We start from the raw sequence: 12860 nt of genomic DNA on the forward strand, positions 1-12860 counted from the left end.
TATACCTCCTATTCATAGGTCACAAGGATATAAACAGTCACTTTAGTAAACAAGTATGAGATAAAGTTACTTTTTTTTTCTTTAAAGGACACATGCACAAAACTTAATTATTTGTCTATGTAAAAGTATTATTTATATAATTTTTTATACAATTAATTTGTCAGACTTAACTTATTAAGAAAATATAAACTATTGAATAAAATAGATTCAGCATTATACATAACGTCATGTTTAATATATTTTTGTTTATACATTTAGATCACTACTTAATTTATAAAACAAATTTATTTACGCACAATATTACATCCATTATTTTCATATCATTTTTTTTTATTCTTTATTTCCCACAACCCATTCCTAACAAATCTTTGTGCTGCATCCTTGTTTACACGAGGCATAAATGTGTTCTTGTCATTAATTTGTTTTGCACGTGTCATAGACCTCTTTAAACGGTCATTTTCTGACTTTATTTGATGCTTTGCTGGGTCGATTCCTAATTAGATACATATAAAATGAATACAATAAAAATCATACAATAATTTATTTTATTTGAAATTATTGTACAATTATACTGCTTTTATTAGTACTTTACCTTCTGCACGCAAATACATCCAAAACACACTATTTAGGCAGTAAGACATCAATAGATTATACTGTATTTTATTTGTATCAGAAAGTTTTTCATATACTGCTGGATTTGCGGCATATTTAATTGTATCTTGAATTTTCGTCGTTGCATCACGGTATTGTTTAACTTTTGCAATAAGATCTATGTCATGCGATAGTTCTTCAAAATCTGCATCCATATTTATCTAAGGAGGTTATAATTTTTCCTTATGTACATACACCATAAAAATTTTATAAGGTAAATAACCTATAACAAAAGTCAAGCTAAAAAATACTTATCCTTTATTCTCAGTCTCAAGCTAGATGTTTAACATGGTTAGAATTTCAAGTTATGCGATAATATCACGGATAATACTAACCTGACTCGCTTTATAATCATATACTTGTTACGATACATACACGTGTGTTGTACATACAGATATATATTACCTAGAATTCATATATTTATTATAAATCTTTTGTTAACTAGAATTGCGGTAGAAATAAGATAGTTAAATTGCCTATACACATTCAAAATTGTAATAGATATAAATTTAAATGTAATAAAAATATAATGAAATAATAATAAATATTTACTATAAATCTATATAGTTTATAATTGATTAATCACTTAGAGTTACAACAATTCCCTAACTTAATTTTCCTATTATTTAAAAGATTAGTATGTTATTTAAATATGCCAAGAATGTAACAAATAAATTCTTTAAGCTCTGGGGAATTACAGTTCCAAAATATACTTGACATCTTCTTTGCAAGTACATAATTCATGGAGAATCAAACAGCGAAACAGCTGATTCGTTTTACTGTAGAGCACATGTCGTGGTAGAATGTTATAATATTACGTTATTTTTCATGCAAAGTAATGAGGTTTTAACAAAAATCTAAATACTTGCGTCTTAAGAGAAACATATTATATGTATTTATCTGAAGGTGCGATGAAAAAGAAAGGATTGTAAGTTGTTTTTAAAGAAATTTTTGTCTAAGAAAAATGGCTGACCGTGATAGCGCATCTGAAAGCGACTCAAGCTCGATCGACGGAGGTCCGATAATGATGCCACCGTCTCCTGTAACTAGAGAACAACTTCAAAAAAGGATTGAGTCGTTACAACAGCATAATCGTGTTCTTAAAGTCGAGCTAGAAACATATAAATTAAGAGTAAAAGCGTTACAAGAAGAGAATCGTGGTCTTCGGCAAGCCTCTGTCATTATAGTAAGTTTCTTCTATATTTTTGCTAAATAAATAATGTCTATTAATTTGCTAATTACATATGTTATTTAGTACAGAATATTTTTTGAAAATATATATTTTACTTTTGGATACTCAAAATATTTAATTTTAGGTTAAATTAGAAACATTTTCTCAATATAAACTGTTTTTTATATAGTATTATTTCATTTTATAATCTATTTTATGTAGTCATAATTTTTCATACATTCATTTTATATGATTTTGTTCCAATCTTCTGTTTTTGTATAGTTTCTCATAATTTTTTGTATTCAATGTATTAAAATGCATATAAAATTTAAATCTATAAAATGATTTCAGCTTTATATAATTTTACTACTATAATAAAAATTAGATATAAAAGTCTTTTCTTAGAGTAAAATGATTTCTTGATTATAAAATAAACTACTTCTGCATTAAAAAAAGTTATAAATTATTTTTAATTTATGTATTTAAACAATATTTGTTGTTTTTATATTATTTATATTATTTGTTTGAAATCTAATAATTGGATAATAGAAGTAATATTTGTATAGTTAATACATTAACGAAATTGTTTATAAAATCATAATTACAAATATATTTTTCAAATTAGAGAGGTTTAGAATTATTCAACTATTGAACTTCATAATAACTTTGTTATAGTTGATGGAATTTGATAACAATTTTCAATCTTTAATTATGCACATTTTCTATTGGCATTTTGATCTTTTTTTTATTGGATTATATTATAGCAAGCTAAAGCTGAGCAGGAGGAGGAATTTATAAGTAATACGTTATTAAAAAAAATCCAAGCACTTAAGAAAGAGAAAGAAACATTGGCGCATCATTATGAACAAGAAGAAGAATGTTTAACTAATGATTTGTCAAGAAAATTGAATCAATTGCGCCAAGAAAAATGTCGATTAGAACAAACTTTAGAACAAGAACAAGAATGTCTTGTGAACAAATTAATGAGGAAAATAGAAAAACTTGAAGCTGAGACACTTGCGAAACAAAGTAATCTAGAGCAGTTGCGTAGAGAAAAAGTAGAACTGGAAAACACACTTGAACAGGAGCAAGAAGCATTAGTAAATAAATTATGGAAAAGAATGGATAAATTGGAAGCAGAGAAGCGAATGCTGCAAATAAAATTAGATCAACCTGTATCAGACCCTGCTTCACCAAGAGAAATCAATAATGGTGATACTGCTACTAGTTTAAGTGCACATATTCAAACTCTAAGGAGTGAAGTAGCCAGACTAAGACATACTTTGTTCATCTCACAACAAGAACGTAAGAATTTTTATCATATAATTAGATTTATTTGTAGTAACAAATATATTTTAAAATAAGTTTTTATAAATATAATATTTTTATTACATCTAGAATTACATAAATTAATTTGATTATTGGAAAGAAAAGTAAAAATAGTGACACGAAATAATTTGATTGATGTATTTATATTTTGTTATTAGCTTCACGTTTAATATAATATTATGCTGTAACAGCAATACTGTATTATAGATAATTAGAACCTTGCAATTCTCTTATACAGTGCTTAAGATATTAATAAATACAAAATTAGAAGTAGCAAACTAAAAAAAAAAGAATTAAGAGAGAATAGAAAAGAAAGATTGTAATAGAATAATAATTGTAATTAAAGGAAATAATTCATAATATAAAGTAATTATGCATATATACATATTTGAAATGATAATAGATATCATATACGAAATCATTAAGTTTGTAATAATGTTGTGAATTAATTAGTAATACTAAAATCATTTAATTTTTTTGTTTTTGTTAACTAACATTGTTGGATCTGTTTGTGTTTTTGTATTAGATACAGAGAAGATGCAACGATATGTAAACGAAGAGAAACAAATTCGTGAAGAAAATTTAAGACTTCAAAGAAAATTACAGCTGGAAGTAGAACGTCGCGAAGCTTTATGTAGACATCTTTCCGAGTCAGAGTCCAGGTAAATAATACTATATAGATTGTACAAATGTTTTAGTTTTATTACAAATTCATCTATTTGTTAGTTTGGAAATGGAAGAAGAACGGCACTACAATGAAATTGTGATGTCTGGTGGAAATATAAGAAATCGTACTGTTTCTAGCCCAGTGCCGTACAATCCTTCACCTAGTTCCTCTAGACCACTAAGTCCAGGTATAATATCCTTGTTTTATATAAAAATAAAGTAAATTTTCGACTTTTATGTTTCAATATTACGTGATCCCATATTTATTATTTGTATAAATTTATTTTATTAACATATCAATATTATTTGTGAATAGGTTCATCAACCAGAGAGGGATTCAACACAAATCGATGTTATGCTTGTGGTCAACCTACTACAATTCCATTTGCAAGTTCATCACCACCTTCCACTGTAAGTTACATTTTATAGTGGTTAAGTAGTCAAATAATCAAATAGTATTAAGTAATGTATAAATGTAATTTATGTGTATGAAACATTTAAAAATAACATTAATCTGAAATATTATATTATATTGAAACAGGGTCACATTGTAACATCATCCAATAGACGCACATCAGATAGATTTATTAAACCTGCAATTCCACCAACTATTGTAAGTCCAAGTGGTCCGCCAATTGCCGCTAACACAGCTACAAACGCAACTAGCGGGTCACCAATGGATATTACTAAAACATAAGTCAGTTGAATTCATCTAATAACAAATATTTCATCGTGTATTCGTATAAAGTACTTTTTTGTTGATGCATTTTTGCTATGTGATTGTATGACATACTCAAAAGTTATTTTAAAAAGAGTTTCAGTTTTCAATATTTTAATCATTTCATTTTACAATCACAGTATAGCGCGCATGAATTAATTACAGAATATTCATAAAAATAAATAGTCTATAAATTGCTCTATACTTGGTATCAAATCGCTTAAATCTTTCTTGAAACATAAAATAGTATTTATATAAAAAAAAATATTAATATAAATCACATATGAAATTCTGAGCTGCTTCAAATAGACTAACAAAATGAAAATTAAAGGAAAAATCGCTCTTCTAATTTCCTTTGTGTGTATTTTATTATTATTATTAACTTAATGCTTCTTTTTTAAATCTTTGAAATAGTAATACAAGAGGAATATTTTTTAATTTAAGTACTTAGGTAATAGAAATAAATACTTCTGTAATGGTTACTATGTAACTTATTTAAATTTTAATATTTTTTTCTTATAATGTTAATTTTTTGTAACATTATATGGCATAATATAATAGATAATAATATAATTTTGTTCAAGTTGCACAATCATAATTTCGTATGATTAATACTTATAATGAAACTAGAAGAGCGATAATATATTTAAAATTAATATGCCTTAAAAAATATGCAATTATGATTAAAAAAAGACAGTTAACGAAAAAAAAGAATAAATAAAGTTACAAAATGGAAACTTTTTAAATTCTTTTTTCCAAAGAATATTGGACTTTGTATTATTTTAAATATGATTGGTTTAATATTTTGTATACAATCACATAATGTGAGTATTTCATACGTAAGCATTTGTATGCTGTGTTTCAAATCGACGAAACTAATATTGTGAAATAACATCTACATGACATTGTTGCATTTAAATGCAATCATATTTAAAATGAAAAGATTATTATTATCAAATATGTTTCAAATATTTTATTGTGTTAGCAATGTTCCAAGTATTAATTGCATATTTCTATTTTTCAAATAATAATTATTTAATTCGATTTGTCAGACATGCCATTATTTCATGCATGTAATATTTGTTCCATTTTAAAACAATAATATATAAATATTGTTTTCTTTTTTTGACGATATTTGTGTGTTAGTCAAATATTAAATTAGTATATTTTGCTCTTTAATCACAAAATTTACCATTTTGTAACATGTGTCATGTATAATATATTTTCAATTGATATTTATATGAATGTGATAAAGTAAAGCATAATAATCTTGTGCTACATTTTATAATAATTTGAACATTATTATTTACTATTGGTGCTCAAAATGTCACGAGATTTTTCAATTTGTTATTAACAATATGTTATGGACAACATTTTTGTTCTTTGTCCAGTAATAAAGTAAAAGATATACAATTCAGCTTTTTAGTTTAAAAAAAAGGAAAAAAAAGAAAAAAGGAAAAAAAGAAATAAATTTAGCCTTCGCATTATAGAATTTCTTCTATGATACAATTTATATGTGTAATATTTGGGTATCATATGTGTCGCAATGTTAAAGCATAAAATCATTAAAAAAGATGCAAATTGATATCAGAAAAGAAGTTAACTTAAAATCGTAAGAATACTGATGATTAAACGGTAAATATTTAACTATAGAAATAATAACAAAAATTAATACTTTTTTTAAGCTTTATAAAATAATGTTTCTCGAATACTCTACATATGAATAAAACGTTGCTACATTATATGGAATATAGATGTATTAATTGTCATATACATATAATGAAATTTTGTTAAAACAAGTAATTATTACTTATTAATAGTTATATACAGATATATTTCATTATTACATATTATGTACTTTACTTAAGTTTTCACGAAATACAGTCACTTTTTTGCTATTATTTTTGTAAAATTTATTGTTATCCTTATTTAAAATAAATACTGTATTCATAATTTACTAAAATAGATTAAGGATTTACTATAGTATTCGGATTGTAAAATTTGTGGTTGGAATGTATCATTTCGGGAGTATTTTGAATCGCTAAAACCGAGAATACTGGTTATTTTCCGCGTTTATGAATGATTTAAAAAATTTATCCTGATGAACATTTGTCTGACAAAGGGCAGAACTTTAGAAATCCACGTAAACAGTTGCTGTGAGACAACCGGAAAATAAAAGGTAACCTAAACCTAATTTACTACTTCAGATGCATACAGAGTAAGCCGTACAGTATTAAGAACACCAAATTTTAAAAAACGTTTCATCAAAATCCATGAGAACGCCAACAAGTTGATCGAAAATTTTTAGGCCTTATTTTCGTGAAAAACGACCTTCATTTTCATCTTTAGCGACCTTAGAAATTTCTAAAAAGTAACATCCTAATCAAATATTTTACAGTCCCAACGCTATAATAGAATCTATTTTAAAATATGACATTTATTTAAATGTTTTAACAAACACAATATATTTAGTGAACATTGTACAATTATTCATACAGCACATTAAGAAAGAAGTAAAAATTGTATGTACATTTTTAAAGTTGTTTCTATCTATACATTGACAGCTTGAGAGCTAAATTGTTTGTCATGTATGCTTATGCACAGCGAATAATAATTTATGTGAAAAATTTTTATTTTGTCATCTTATAATATCTAATTTTTATATAGTACTACAGATGATATTATGTTATATCATTTCTTTTACAGGTAGCTACAACTAATCTTGCAATTATTAACCACATAAGCAAAGAAATTGAATCTTCATGATAACAAGGCCAGCTTAATAAACTTTGTATTGGCCATAGCATGCCTTTTGGCAAAATTATTACAGGTTTATTTCTGTATAGACACAGCAGAATCAACATTAATGAACCCTGAAAATATGTTATGAATTACTAAGTATGTTATATTATAATAAATATAAGCAAACACTTACGTTTAATATACGAAAACCATATGTTACAGATATTTGTACCTTCATTCTGGAAGACAGTCTTTCATTTGCTAAATAATAAGTACATTACGATTAAAAGTGTTTTATAAAATGAACTTGACAATAAATAGCGCAAACAAATGCAAAATTTATACAGAACAGAAATTCGATGAGATGTAACTATTTTTATTTGTTTTTGTATTCAAATAATTATAAATTAAAGATTTTTAATTGTTAACTTAAATTATTGCATAAAAAAATTATAAAATATAGATCTAATTTATTTCTTAATAATTGTATTAATTGTATCATTATTTTACCTTTTTCTTTTAATGTACTTTCTAATTTATTATATTTACGCTGAAGTTTTGCATATTTTGAAAATTCATCTACTATAGATATCCCAATCATTTCTTGCTTCAAATTAATCAAATCATTTCGTAATTCTATATCATGTTTGTTTACTGTATATAAACGAGATGTAATCTGCAAACGAATGACAATTTAAACAAATGTAATTAACAAATGTAATATGTAAACAATGTCCAGATACTTACATATTTTATTAAAGATGGGAAAATATATTCTAAAAGGCAACTTACAGTTGATATTATAAGTAAATTCATTTTATATTTTTAATAGGATAAATTTCATATTTCGCAATATATTTTATCGGATATTAATCAAAATATAGCGTAAAATGTTATTTCTCGACTTTTAATGAAAGAGGCTTTAGAGGTTATAACATTTTCCAATTGCTTATGTCAACCTAAACATATGAAAAGATAAGTACTTAATAGATGGTCAGCACACGCTCGTGGGACAGCATAATTATACTAGGGAATTGATTGCAAGTTCTAAAGTTTTTTCTGGTTGGTATGTTAGCTAGAGTATTAATATATTATTGGTTTACCATTGTAACAGTACATAGTAGTATAAAGAAATAATGTCTTATTTCTATCTATATATATAATCTCTGTTTTTTTTATGAACACACACAATCTACACATATGATGCTTCGTGAAGAGTAAAGCATGCGGTGTGGTTAAATATGGATTTGTCGACAAATTATTTGGAAGATTTAGATGATACCGATAAAGATGTATCAGAGTCTCATAATAAACTTCTTGAAGCTGTATCACAGCTTGATAAAGGCCAAAGGTATGTATTTATGAATAAAGTTAATATATAATAATTATAATACATAATTTCTATTATTTTTGATGGAAAAAGATATATGAAGGTATAAAAATTAAGTATTTTATATTAATATAAATATAATACAATATAAAATGAGATAACATTTAATACATTTCTGAAATATGTCCTTAAATTTTTCATAGAGTAAAAAAGGCAGAACGAAGTGAACCTACGTTAGAAGTATCAGAATTTCATTTGGTAAAAAGTGGAGTATCTGATCAAGATGCGGTTCATGTATACGATTTAGCTAGAACTTTAGGGAAAAAAGGTCATCATCATGAAATTATCAGAAATTTACAAGCTATAAGGAAAAAAGTTCAAGTTTTACCAAAACCATTGGAAAAACCAGCAGCAGACAAGGTAAGAACTACTTTATTATGTCAAATATTCATAAATAATATGTATATAACTGTTTAAATATAGTTATTGTTATTTATATTTTAGATAAAGAGAATAGTTGGTTTTAAAAATACAAAACAAGAATTAAAAAAATGGAACGCTGTAATAACAAGGAACAGGACAGCAGAATCGCTTCATTTTCCTTTAAATCAGTCATCAATGCAATTTGAGCCATCTACGGAATTTGTTAAAAGATTTAGACTTCAATCAGATTTAGAGAAAGAACTTGCTGCACTAGAACCACAGAATGAGAACCTTGAACAAAAACATGATGAATTTTCTTTAACATTGAAGGAAGTTATTATGAAAAGAAAAGAAGCTGCTAGAATTAGAGCACAACAGGTTTGTGCTAGAGTACTAAAGTGCTTATGTTAAAGTAGTTTAGCTATTGTTTATATGTAGTACATATATTTAATTCTTCTTTCTTTTTTTTTAGTCTTATAGAGAAGCAAAGGCTCATCGCCAAAATAAAATTAAAAGTAAAAAATTTCACCGTATTCAAAGAAAAGAAAAAATAAAATTGCAATTGAGAGAGTTTGAAGAATTGCAGAAAACTAATCCAGAAGCTGCATTGGAAAAACTTGAACAACTAGATAGAACTAGAGCAGAAGAGCGAATGACACTAAGGCATAAAAATACAGGGAAGTGGGCTAAATCTAAGCAAATTATGGCAAAATATGATAAAGAAGTAAGTATAGCATATACTGTAAAACTGTTAATTAGTTAATATACATAGAATAGAATAGTGTATTTAAAAAGATTAAATATTAATTGATTTTGGATTTAACACAATGTTGATATAACTATCTTTTATTGTTTATTAAATAATAATATAATTGTAAATATTTATTTTATTAAAATTATTGAGGACAAACTATATGTTTTGTGAATATTATCTTTTATATATATAAAAATGTATTTTTTCTTCAATATAATATAGTATTAATAACTTACTCTTAATGTTATTAGGCTCGACAAGAACTTGCACAACAATTATCAGTTGGTCGAGAATTAACTCAGAAATTAAGAAAATCAAATGATAGTGAAGAAGAAGATGCAGGTGATGATACATTTGTACAAAAGCTTTTAGTTAATGATAAAGAAAATCCTTGGGTAGGGAATATCAAAACTGAATCAGAAATCAATGAATTTGTTAAAAGTTATCGTAAATATTGGGATGATCAAAATAAGAAGTTAGAAAATAAATTAGAAAATAAACAAACGGATAATTCATTAAAGGATACACAACCTAATGGTATTTTAAATGGTATGTTTACAAAAGTGATAGTATTATCAATAATATAAGTGATAGAATTATCAAAAATTGTATTTTTTATTATTAAAATCTATTACACAGGCAAAGATACTGACGTTGGTATAGACTTTCCTGAAACTCGAAACAATGAAAAGATACAAGAAGTTGTAAATTTTAGTGAGCACACGATTTCATTAGCAGATACTAGTTTGAAAGGTATGTTTGCAGATGTAATTCTAATAAGTAGAAGCTACAAATTTTATTAATGAATATTTCTTTTTCAGATAACAATAGTAATAATAAGCAATCACTTGAAATTGACAGTCACAATGAAAATTTAACAATAACAGAATTTAATGTTGAAAATACAATGAATAATTCACATAACAAAATTACACAAAAGAGCATATTAGATAGCAATAAAAAATCTAATAAAATAAATTCAAATAACGTTATAGCCACATCTAGTTGGATAGTGGAATCTATAGAAAATACTAATGTGGAAAGCGTCATTAATTCTTTGACATCTAATATAACAAATAGTGAAAAAATAACTAAAATATTTGATTTTATGGAAGAAAAGATTCAAGATCAGATTAAATTGAAACTTGAACGTGTTACTCAGAATTATGACAAAGTAAAAGTTAAGAAGAAAAGAAAATCTAGAAACATTGAATTTGAAGAAGATAATTTCGATGGCCTTGAAATGCAAGAGAAAAAACAAAAACCTACTTTAGATTTAGGTTTAGATGAAAGTGTTGACAAAAATAATTCAGAAGCGGATACTGCATTAGAAAAAGTTAAAAAAATAAGGCATGATAACACTTTATCTATAGATAAATCAAATACTTCTTCTAAAGTAGAAATAGATCCAAATAAATACATAAACGTGAAACCTAAGCATCTACATACAGATATCCCAAATGATATTACCGGAGGTAATGATGTTTTAGATGACAGTGAAGATGAAGAAAAAAAACGTAATGTAGTAAGTGAAGCATTTGCAGATGATGATGTCATAGAAGAGTTTAGGAGAGAAAAAGAAGAAGAGGTCAGTTAAAAAAATTCATATTATGGTATTTTATCCAGAATCTTCCATAAATTATAATATCAAATCTATGTACAGGTGAAAAAGTGTCAACCTCAGGATATCGATTTAACTTTACCTGGATGGGGAAGTTGGGGTGGAAAAAATATTAAAATTTCAGGACGCAAAAAGAGACGTTTTATTTTAAAGGTACCTAAAGATTTACCTCGAAAAGATGAAAATAAAGGTGATGTGATAATATTTGAAGAAGATAATCCTAAAATAAAGGAACATCAGGTTAATGAATTGCCATATCCATTTTCAAGCGTTAATGATTATGAAGCTAGCATCAGAATGCCAATTGGAAGAAATTTTGTGTCTGAAAATTCTCACAGAAAACTAATTGATCCCCCTATTAAAACAAGTATGGGGAGGATTATTGAACCAATGACTGAAGATGTTTTAGTTAAAACAGGTGGTAAAAGGAATCGAAAATTTATTCCTAAGAAAATAAATAAAAAAAAGAAGATAAGACAAATAAAAACAAATAAACAAACAATAAAATAAATCAGAAAAAATTATATTGTAAAAAAATCTTTCAAACAGAATCATTCTTTTTAAAATGTGTAGTATAAAATGTATGTAATATAATAATTTTATATTTCCTCCTTTTGCCTATTATTGATTGTTGGTCAGTTAAATGAACAAATAAATAAGTTGGATAAATAAAATTAGATATTGATAATGAAATATGTACAGTGTAAAATGAATTTTTATTACATTTTACAATCAAGCGAAATTTATATAAAAAACAGTTATCGGACTATATAATTCTTAAAATTAATAGAATTAGAAATTATTAATATATTTTATTTTTTGTGAAATACTTGCACTTTTATATATACACTATCATACATAAGTATTTGGACATTTCAAAATTATTGCAAATATATAAAATGCACTTCAAATAAAGCTTTCTAATCTAATTTTCATCTGTGATCTTATCTCAAGCATAATTAATAGATATTGGTAATAGTTAGTATTAATTAGCATAAATTAAAAAGCAATAATTGAAGGTGAAAATTGCTTCTAAGGAAATATTTAATTTAAATGACTTTAAATGTATCTATTCAATCTTGAGAACCTAAATCGATTGAAATATGTCCCTCTAATCACATTCTAAAAGTTTATATAAATTTTGTATTTATTAATGATAGATGCAATACTTGATTGATGCAGGTATATGTATGCCTTTTTTAGTTTCAATTTAGCAGAATATATAATATAGAATATACATAATATAGATATAATATATAATATACATAATATAGAATATTGAATCCCAGTTATGGCAAGAAATAAAGAATTAACAGTAGAGAAACGTTCTTCTATCATAATGTTGAAAGTTTAATAAAAATATCAATGTTTTGACTGGACTGTATTAAGTATCGAAATACTTATCGCAGTGTTTATATAAGTGAAAGTATAATACATATATATGTATGTAATATA

The 12860-nt window shown here is 25.4% G+C and overlaps 4 protein-coding genes across 7 annotated transcripts; 2 read left to right on the forward strand and 2 right to left on the reverse strand.

The window, feature by feature from the left end:
• Window positions 1–266: 266 nt before the first annotated feature.
• On the reverse strand, window positions 267–1062 carry LOC117237112 (nuclear nucleic acid-binding protein C1D-like). Of its 2 annotated transcripts, none has more exons than XM_033500758.1 (3): window positions 987–1062; window positions 593–812; window positions 267–493 (listed from the first exon to the last, which is right to left on the reverse strand). In XM_033500758.1, the coding sequence occupies exons 2-3, from the start codon at window positions 804–806 to the stop codon at window positions 321–323; spliced, it is 387 nt and encodes a 128-aa protein (XP_033356649.1). In that variant the 5' UTR covers window positions 807–812; window positions 987–1062; the 3' UTR covers window positions 267–320. The 2 variants fall into 2 exon arrangements, with proteins under 2 accessions (XP_033356649.1, XP_033356648.1); XM_033500757.1 differs by having other exon boundaries at window positions 593–874; window positions 987–1049.
• A 324-nt stretch (window positions 1063–1386) lies between these two features.
• LOC117237110 (coiled-coil domain-containing protein 6) lies at window positions 1387–4792 on the forward strand. Of its 2 annotated transcripts, XM_033500754.1 has the most exons (7): window positions 1393–1486; window positions 1558–1837; window positions 2587–3127; window positions 3678–3813; window positions 3878–4005; window positions 4134–4228; window positions 4359–4792. In XM_033500754.1, exons 2-7 carry the CDS (start codon window positions 1616–1618, stop codon window positions 4512–4514), a joined length of 1278 nt encoding a protein of 425 aa, XP_033356645.1. In that variant the 5' UTR covers window positions 1393–1486; window positions 1558–1615; the 3' UTR covers window positions 4515–4792. The 2 variants fall into 2 exon arrangements, with proteins under 2 accessions (XP_033356644.1, XP_033356645.1); XM_033500753.1 differs by having other exon boundaries at window positions 1387–1837.
• Window positions 4793–6952: 2160 nt separating this feature from the next.
• On the reverse strand, window positions 6953–8397 carry LOC117237111 (tail-anchored protein insertion receptor WRB-like). 2 transcript variants are annotated; one of them, XM_033500756.1, is made up of 5 exons: window positions 8381–8397; window positions 8025–8236; window positions 7788–7953; window positions 7471–7538; window positions 6953–7408 (listed from the first exon to the last, which is right to left on the reverse strand). In XM_033500756.1, the coding sequence occupies exons 2-5, from the start codon at window positions 8091–8093 to the stop codon at window positions 7217–7219; spliced, it is 495 nt and encodes a 164-aa protein (XP_033356647.1). In that variant the 5' UTR covers window positions 8094–8236; window positions 8381–8397; the 3' UTR covers window positions 6953–7216. The 2 variants fall into 2 exon arrangements, with proteins under 2 accessions (XP_033356647.1, XP_033356646.1); XM_033500755.1 differs by lacking the exon at window positions 8381–8397 and having other exon boundaries at window positions 8025–8348.
• Window positions 8398–8441: 44 nt separating this feature from the next.
• Window positions 8442–11930, forward strand: LOC117237109 (U3 small nucleolar RNA-associated protein 14 homolog A). The gene is made up of 8 exons (XM_033500752.1): window positions 8442–8628; window positions 8811–9027; window positions 9112–9408; window positions 9503–9754; window positions 10036–10333; window positions 10424–10537; window positions 10606–11372; window positions 11448–11930. Exons 1-8 carry the CDS (start codon window positions 8519–8521, stop codon window positions 11913–11915), a joined length of 2523 nt encoding a protein of 840 aa, XP_033356643.1. The 5' UTR covers window positions 8442–8518; the 3' UTR covers window positions 11916–11930.
• The last annotated feature ends 930 nt before the right edge of the window (window positions 11931–12860 follow it).

The sequence above is a fragment of the Bombus vosnesenskii genome, unplaced genomic scaffold (genome assembly GCF_011952255.1).
Source record: "Bombus vosnesenskii isolate JDL3184/JDL3185 unplaced genomic scaffold, Bvos_JDL3184-5_v1.1 scf7180000013358, whole genome shotgun sequence".
NCBI lineage: Eukaryota > Metazoa > Arthropoda > Insecta > Hymenoptera > Apidae > Bombus > Bombus vosnesenskii.